Source organism: Montipora capricornis, chromosome 10 (genome assembly GCF_036669925.1).
Source record: "Montipora capricornis isolate CH-2021 chromosome 10, ASM3666992v2, whole genome shotgun sequence".
Lineage (NCBI taxonomy): Eukaryota > Metazoa > Cnidaria > Anthozoa > Scleractinia > Acroporidae > Montipora > Montipora capricornis.
Window position 1 is genome coordinate 15,789,507 of NC_090892.1, and position 9,119 is coordinate 15,798,625.

General features: G+C 40.8%; 1 protein-coding gene across 1 annotated transcript in view; it reads left to right on the top strand.

Moving 5' to 3' along the window:
• The window catches only part of LOC138020349 (ATP-dependent DNA helicase DDX31-like), a 48,158-nt gene that overhangs the window by 30,982 nt on the left and 8,057 nt on the right, over window positions 1–9,119 (top strand). The window contains exons 7-14 of the mRNA XM_068867352.1: window positions 345–405; window positions 1,099–1,157; window positions 1,553–1,668; window positions 2,443–2,555; window positions 6,524–6,643; window positions 6,880–6,976; window positions 7,430–7,536; window positions 8,126–8,176. Of these exons, the coding sequence (XP_068723453.1) occupies window positions 345–405; window positions 1,099–1,157; window positions 1,553–1,668; window positions 2,443–2,555; window positions 6,524–6,643; window positions 6,880–6,976; window positions 7,430–7,536; window positions 8,126–8,176 (724 nt within the window). The remainder of the gene's footprint in view (window positions 1–344; window positions 406–1,098; window positions 1,158–1,552; window positions 1,669–2,442; window positions 2,556–6,523; window positions 6,644–6,879; window positions 6,977–7,429; window positions 7,537–8,125; window positions 8,177–9,119) is intronic.

The following is a 9,119-nucleotide window of genomic DNA, read 5'->3' on the forward strand; positions in this document are numbered from 1 at the left end:
GTCAGGTGTAGCCTGCACGCAGCCGGACATGTTATTCTTCCTACACATTTTTGTCTTCCCCCTTTTACAGATAGAATAGAAATTAGGTAGGGATTAGACGAGGGATTGCGCCTAATGTATCTTGAATTGCAATTGCTACTCTCGGCGAACCTGGTAAAGCAGGCAACAACACTGCGCCTCTTTGAGGAAAATCGTTGAGTTACAACAAATCACACGTTTACTACTCCTTTGTAAGTTGTTTTCTTGTCCCAACCTTCCGCCCCCAGACGGCTGTGACCAGGCTTCTTGTTTCGTACTAAGCACAGACCTTTATCCTTTGTTTGTTTGTTTGTTTGTGCATGTAGATTAAGAAAAGGCGTTAACGTTCTTGTTGCTACTCCAGGGAGGCTTTTAGATCATATAGAGGTAAGACATTGCCGAATACAACCCAGAAAGCTCTCGGGCCTCAAAGAGGTTATTCGGGATACTTGGAAAAAATCTGAGTGTTCTCGGAAGGGGATCATGAGTCATTTCCTGCTAGCAGAGCGAGCCTGCTTTCTTTTGTATTTACCCGACTGACGGGCAGAAGGTAACGACCAGGCTTTGCCCTGAAACTCTCTCACTGCATTGAGTATTGGCCATACTGACTTGCAACCATATTGGGCGATGTCGTTAAAAGACAGCGCAAGGCCGCCTTAGGTACGGCGAGGAGCGGGCGTTTTGAACAGCACCCTCCAAAGTCTTGGAGGGCAGTTGAGTTAACCGAGCGATTTTTAACTTAAGGCATAGGTCTCTTTTTCTCCTCATCAGCTTAGAAAAGAAACAAAGAGAAAAGATGCTTCTGTTAGCAGGAAATAGGGATCAAATTTGTGACCTTCCGATTACCAGTTCGGTTGCTCTACCACTGAGCTATGGAAGACACAATTGAGGAAGTCCATGAAGAAATGTTCAGATGACAATAACAGTATCTAGCTACACTGTTAAGACTAAAGTTGTTGCTTACTGGCATCCAGTTCTTGAAAACGATTTTTTCAGTTGCCGTATTCGAAAGTGTAGGTTGAAAATGAATGACGATCCCGCAATAATTTCTTGATATTTAGCCTTTCGTTTCTGCTTTAGAAAACAAAGAGTTTGGAGTTGAAGAGACTTCGATGGATAGTCCTGGATGAGGCTGACAGGTTCGTGTGACTATAGGGGTTGTTTTACAGGCGCCACTCTACCGGTTAGGCCTGTGGGCATATTTGTAAAACATTTCAAAATGCATGCCGAAGTGATGTGATGTGATGTGATGTGTCGAGAAATACAAGCGATAAACGTTGCAAAGTCTTCTCATAACGCTCCTCCTTAATAAGACACATGGAGCAGTTATTCTCCTGTTGTGAATACTTAGTGGATGCTTGTTTTTATCGCAATTCGCGTATTGTAGAAAAAAACTGAGCGTGCCTTTCGTTGCTTGCATTCTGGGAAATGAGTTTGTTGCACTTTGTTGCGAGAAGGTGCATTTGAATGCTCTATGCACTGTCCTGTGCATAAAAAAGTGCTTTAGCTGACTGTCATCATATTTTTCTCGTAGGCTACTAGACCTTGGTTTTGAGAAGGACGTATGTTCCATTCTCACTGCCATCAACACAGCACTGTTTCCTGGCGTTAGGTGTCAAACCGTATTGCTTTCCGCCACACTCACTGAAGGTACCGTGACATTGTTGAACACAATGGCATTTTTAAGACAAACGAGGTACCAGAAAACTATGCTGAAAGGAATAAGGTCTTTAAGCGTTTTTTTTTTAAACGCTTGCGGCAACGATGTTTCATACAGATCTTCGTTTTTACCAAGAATGGAAACCTGATCAGATTTATTCATACAATCACAATCTGCAATTTCCACCCTCGGCGCTTTTCTTCGCCTCTCTTTTCGTTGAGAAAAAGACCATTATTGGTTGCTGCTTTTCGGGAGGCTGAGAAAATTTCTCAACATCACGCTTCGTTTTCCCTTTGATTTCCAAAACCAAGTAGAATTTGCATGGTTGTGCAACCAGGGCCTCTCTCTTGACGACAAGGGACCTGCGGAGGGTCAAGAAATGTATCAAGGGTGGAGGGGGTTGGGTTGCATCGCTAGATAGAACATCCGTCAAAGTAAACTGGAAATATGGGATTCGAACAAAGCTTGTTGTTGCCGACGAACTGCCTTTCGGTGTTGCTGGTGTTTGCGACGCTTAAGTCCCAAATCTTCTTACATAAAGTGGACCATTTTGAGCGTAACGGATGCTAATTTATCAGGGAAAAAATATCGATGCCTATACATGCAGTTTTGTGGGTGATTGGTATCAAGCCAATCTATCCCTTCAGAAATTCTGGATTTGCCCTTAAGAATTAATCTGTATGAGGCCGTTTGTCTTTTTCGACTTATAATATAATTTACATAGAGATTTGTTTTGTTATTTAAATTGCATAGTTGTTTTGCAGGAGTGCAGAGACTTGCAGGTGTCAGCCTTCATGAGCCCCTATTTATTGACGTAACGGTAACACTGGACGAAAAAGGCACTAAACTGGTTGCTGATGTTCAAGGCGAACTACAGGTCTGCTTACTCTGCTTACTGAGGATTGTTATTCAGAATTCTTAATCTCTTGTTCTTTCTTGTCACAGGATCTTTCACCTCCAGAATGTTAAGCAAACCTGACCTCAAATATTATTTATCTCTCGACCCTCAATAAATGTAAGAAAAGATATTTTTCTCCTACGGCCAAGGTAGTGAGAGGCTCGGAAATTTCCAGACATGATTTCACATCCTGTTTGCTTTCCTGTCTTTGTAGAATTTCTGCATTGCAGAGAAAATTGTGAGGTCAGCTATGGAAGAGCGCTATGCCCATCTTTATTCCGGCCATGAGATGAGTGGATGGTAGTTTTGCTTTTATGGTTTCGTGAGAAGAAGCCGGGGCAATAAAAACGCGTTGTGATGCTTGCCCCCGGCTTTGGTGCACGTACGCAAAGTTGAAATGTTTCGCTTCGAGGCGAAGCCGAGAGTTTTTACACTTGATAATACACGACTGCGAGTTTTTTGAACAGTACCTCAACTTCACGTAGCATTTCAGAATGATCATACACTACCAGGTAGAAAGGTTCATACACTTATCGATTTGCGTCGTTTATAGGCAAATATGCTCATGAATTATTGTTGAGTTTTTGAATTGAAGGTAAGGTAAGAGACACTTCATAACGTTTTTCATACAGAGTGCATTTCATTGCCCTCGTACGATACAATCATACACACGCTTTATTAATGTTAGGGTTAGGGTTAGGGTTAGCTAATTGGGGACACATATGGTATAGTTAAGTTGAACATTTCTTAAAATTACAGCATAAAATATCCTACAGCCGTGCATCTCTTCTCCCAGTTTCTTGCTCCATATCATTTACGTAAACGCTCCCAACGAAATTCAGCGCCTCTCATTTTTAGTTAACTTCGACCATAAAAGCGGTCCCTGAATTCTAATTGAGTGCTTTCTATAAGTTACAGTTATCGAAGCTAGGAATTTTAAAATCCGGATTCCTTAAATTTTATGTCCTGCTGTTAACATCATTAACTTGAAGTAAGTTCCTTATATATGTAGGTGTAAGATAATTCTGTAACCTTGTACATAAAATTTAGTAGATCTTGTAATCTCCTCTCGTTCAAAGTATGCAGTTTAGCTTTTTGAAGAAGGTTCTCGTATTTCTTGGAGTTGTTGTTGTTGTATACCACGTGTAGTGCTGTCTCTTGCAAAAATTTGTGGTTTACGTCGATCGGATGCTCTCGAAAAATACCACACTAAGTGGAAATAAGTTAAATTTGGCAATTTAGCAGTTTTGTCAAGGCGCAACGGATATTTATCACAATTTACCCGAGAAAGATTTTCTCGATACCACCCTGTCATTCTCTTTCCATCGTCCCTTGCTTCCTCCTCAACAACCTTACTTGACTCTCCTACCACATATGTTTGATGGTCATCAGTGTACGTGGAGATTCTGGCGTCCTCTATGTAATCTGGTAGATGATTTGGAAATTTAAAATGTTTCTCATTAGCGATCCGAATGTGGGCCACAAGTTTATCAGTTTATAACTGTCACGTGTTTATCCTCTTTAAATAAAGGCGTTACTAACTAACTAACTAACTAACTAACTAACTAACTAACTAACTAACTAGCTAACTAGCTAGCTAGCTAGCTAGCTAGCTAGCTAGCTAGCTAGCTAGCTAACTAGCTAACTAACTAACTAACTAACTAACTAACTAACTAGCTAGCTAGCTAACTAGTTAGCTAGCTAGCTAGCTAGCTAGCTAACTAGCTAACTAACTAGCTAACTGACTAACTAACTAGCTAGCTAGCTAGCTAACTAACTAACTAACTAACTAACTAACTAACTAACTAACTAAGGACAGCCTCTCACTATTACCAATTTCACAACTATTCTGCGAACAAAAGGCAGTTAGAATATCCCAGCAAGACTTCTCAAGGACGGTGCCGACGCACTTTCCACACCCCTAGCAATACTTATGAATAGAGCGATAAATGAGGGGTCTATTCCCGCAAGCTGGAAACATGCCATCGTAACTCCAGTGTTCAAGTCTGGTTCAAAATCTGATACCTCCAGTTATCGCCCAATCTCAGTTCTGCCAGTCTTTGCAAAGATTCTAGAAAAGGCAGTTCACGAAATGGTGTATAATTTCTTACTAAAGCACAAGCTCCTATCTTCTTATCAATCCAGTTTCCGTCCACTACATTCTACTGCTACCAGCCTAATCGATATTACAAACACTATTCTGCACAACATCGACAAAGGAAAACTTACAGGCCTGGCATTTCTGGGCCTATCTAAGGCTTTTGATACTCTCGACCACGAATTCCTACTTACGAAATTGGCAGATGTTGGCCTAATTAGGTCTTCAGTGAATTGGTTCAATGCGTATCTTACTAATAGAACCCAAAGTGTTAACATTAATGGCATTCAATCTGACGCTGAACCCATATTATATGGTGTGCCCCAGGGGTCTACCGTCAGTAACAAAGTACTGTAAAGTCCATCTTTACGCTGACGACACCCCGTTGTTTTTTGAAAGCAGTTCTGTGCAAGCTATTGAGGCTGCTCTGTCCCAAGACCTCGACCACGTTGTCGGATGGTTGAACCAAAACTATCTCATGTTAAATCACTGGAAGACCAAAGTAATGCTTATGAGAACCCACCAAAAACTGAGCTCAGTCCAGTCATTCATAGTTAGTGTTAATGACAAAGATCTTGAAAGGGTATACATATTTAAATATCTGGGCGTGATTCTGGATCCATGCCTAACATGGAACGAACACATCGAACATATCGGAAATAAAATCTCGTTCCGCCTTGGAATGCTACGTAGAGCCCGAAAAGTCATCCCAAAAGAAGCTTGCATTACTCTGTTTAATGCTATGGTTCTACCGTTATTCGATTACTGTTGCGTTGTGTGGGATGGTTGCAGTCAGGGAAACATGAACTACCTTCACTGTCTTCTCAAGCGAGCTGCGGGAATAATTGCGGGTCGCAAGGCTACGGATACCGATATACAGCAAACATTGAAGTGGCCATCCCTACAATGCCGCAGAGAACACCAAAAGTGCATACAGGTCTATAAGTATATCAATGGCTTGGCTCCAGCATATCTACTAGACGACTTCCACTCCTCGGAGCAGATCCATAACTACGACACTAGGAACAAAGACCTTATCCGCCTTCCTCTCGCCAAGACTACTAAATTTCAAACATCTTTTAAGTACAATGCCGCAAAAGCCTGGAACACTCTTCCTCGTAACGTACGCCATGATCTTTCTCTCACTAGTTTTAAACTGAGAGTCAAGAAACATCTAAATCATCTTAGTTAATTTTTCACCGTCATGAACTCTTCGAATGATTTTTTGCTTTCATTTATATTTTGTATTACTTATTCATATCATTTTGTACAGATCTACATTTAAACCAGCTATGCTGAACTGGAATTTCTGTATAAGTAATGTATATAAATATATAATAAGTTATGGCGTCGTCAATCTTCGCATCCATAACCTCACTCGCCTGTGTCGTATCTCCCGTATACTATTTTTTCCAGGTCCCAGTAGTTCAAACGATCGATAGCGCTATCCGCCGGATAAATTGCTATCCTTTGTATAGCTCAATTGGTTTTGCAAGTGTTTATCCACTGGATAGTGATTTATCCGGCTGATAGCGTTATCCATCTTTTGAACAACTGGCACCAGATCACAAAGAACCTTCCCCTCCTTTAGATCTTGTCGTGGCCTGTTAAGGTGTAGGTCTCCTATGACAACAAAAAGTAGCTTTTGTGGGGACACCAGGGACAGAGATCATCTGATTGCATGCACCTCAAGTGTCAAAAAGTATCCGGTTCCCGTCACTTTGAGCTACCGATGTATTCCCACTACAACAACATCCTTGCCTCCAAATGTGGATTGTATCACTAGCAGTTCGATGGTCTTGAGAGAAATGAGAGCATACTAAGTCTTTTCGTTTTGATGTTTTTTTAGGTTTCAAATGAAGAGAGTTACTCAACTCCTCAACAGTTGAAACAGTTCTTTGTCGTGGTTCCAAGCAAACTGCGTCTGGTCACTTTGGCAGCATTTTTGCTTTGGAAGAACAAGGCCAAGGTAACTATATTGAGATCACTGATTGAAAGAAATTGCAATATTCAAATTTTATTACCACAAAACATCCTCACTGAAACATCATAGTTGCTTGCATCTCTCCCTTTTTGTCCCTCTATTCCAAAGGAAGAAACAGAGAGATCCTGAGTGGCAACACCGCCTGTTATACAGACAAACGAAGGACGATATCGCCATTACCAACTAATTCAGACGTTTTCTCACCAATTTCTTTTTTGTAGGAAACATCAGCTGCCAAGATGATAGTGTTCTTGTCCAGTCGAGATTCTGTGGATTTCCACTGCGATCTTTTCAAAGAGTGCATTCTGTCTTTTTCAGGTTAGTTGTTTCGTAGGAATAATTTTGCTCCGAGCAATGGGCCATTTCCGAGTTGCTGTTTGTCTCGGTTTCGAAGTGAGTCTTGGTGCTCAACTATTGTAAGGGAAATGAGTTTGATTTGCATAAGAATACGCAACTCATTTCCATTTGAATGGTTGTGCACCAGGATTCGCTTTGAAACTGAGGCATGCAGCAACTCGGAAATGGGCTATTATGTACTTGGCACACTATCTTGGATTGCCATCACATGTACTGTAATTGCCCCTGTAATTTATCTGAGCCCAGCTCCGACCAGTATCCCGTAGCGCAGTGGTAGTGCGCCCGAACTTGGCTATCGGAAGGTCGTACGTGTGGCTCCTGTTCGGGGCTACTCGGAGGATCATGGTCGGACTGTGCCCGCGCGTCACTACGTCATGAAACTGGATTGTCATTGTTGTTATTCCCTTTTTGCAGAATCGCAGCTGGCGTTATTTAAGCTTCATGGAAACATGTCGCAACAGGAGAGGACGGCTGTATTCAAGAATTTCAGCCAAGCCAAAAATGGAATTTTGCTTTGCACGGTTAGTGCTCCTTTATTATCAACGAATATGTTCATAACAAAAATGTTTATTCGACGCTCAAAGGAAATTCGCACCGAAGGCATGAAAGCACACAATCGAAATATTTTGTCTGAATCGCTCACCAAGTGTTCATCAGTCTGATAGCGAGTGGTTACTTAGCAGCAGTCCCACGACCGAAGAACGGTCATGTGATGTGACCAAAGTCTTGCATAGCCAACACTTTGGAGTTCCAGGCCCTTGTCTCTCTTTGGGGATTCGCGTCTGACCTTGATAATTGAAACCTCCACCTTGACCTTCCTTTTAACAGTTGCCCTCCACAAATGTGATCTTCATATTGTCAGTTTCATATTTGTCCAAGAAACAAGGGAAGAAAATGTTTTTTTTTCCCTTTTTCTCTTGATTTAGGCAGGATTTTGCTGTGTTCACTTCTTATAAGGCCCGGTTCAAACGTCGAACTTTTCATGTGTCGAATCTAATGCAAATGAGAAAAGTTTATTGTTTTCGTTCATTTGCATCAGGTTCGGCACATGAAAAGCTCAACGTTTGAACCGGACCTTAGATAAGATTAATCTTGGTTGTTTCCTTGTAGGATGTCGCTGCCAGAGGACTCGATTTACCCCATGTAAATTGGATTGTTCAGGTAAGGATATCAATTTTTTGGATGTTTTAAAAAGCTCGATTGGACGGTTCCTTTCCTAAAAAAAAAAGCCGAAGGGTCTCTCGAAAATTTTCAAAAAGAAAAAGAAAAGTCAAATATTCGCAGTTTTCAGCTGTGATTTTAACACGTGACCATAGTATTATAGAATAAGGCAAATTTCAATTAAAGATAGCAAGTTAAAACTAGACAAAGTGGATTGTGCAACGGGGAAGCTTTGTTTAGAAAATATGTCCTGTTAGCGTAGGGGTATGGTGTTATAATCTATCCTCCAATTAATCTGCTATTGAAAAAGTACTATACATAATCTGGGATCTGTACAAAATTGGGGTGATATACCTGATAAGATAAGACACTAGCTTTGGTAAACTACTCTTCAATTCGAGTTTAAGTAACGTTTATGTACGTTTATTTAACGTTTATCTTTACCTAATCTTTGTGCAGTTCTCTAAATTTTACCAAAAACGCATTACCGCCTTCCCAATGATTTTCAGCTTTTATAGCTAACGTTCTGGTCTAAAATTGAGGAGGTCGCTTGGTGTACCGAGTTCTTTTAGCTTTTGAACTCAATTTCTTGCATGGTTACTCCTTTTGGAAAAATGATTTTGTTAAAGAGGCAAAATGTTAAAGTGGCCCTATGACCAAAAAATCAATTATTATATTTTCTTTAGATATCGAAACTATGTTAACTAAACACTAAGCGACCAAAGTTTTAAGCCTTGATTTCAAAAAGACACCTGTTTATTTTAACTGGAACTTTCCTATTTAATGGTCCGTCATTACTAACTTAAAGCTCTTGAGAGAGCTAGATCGAGGAAAAAATCACGTCAAAGGCTCGCTAGTTTAAAAATGCAATGCGTGTGTACGCCACAGAATTAATATGCAGCACGGGAGTTTTGGGCTTTCAGACTTTTAAACTCGCGTTTTG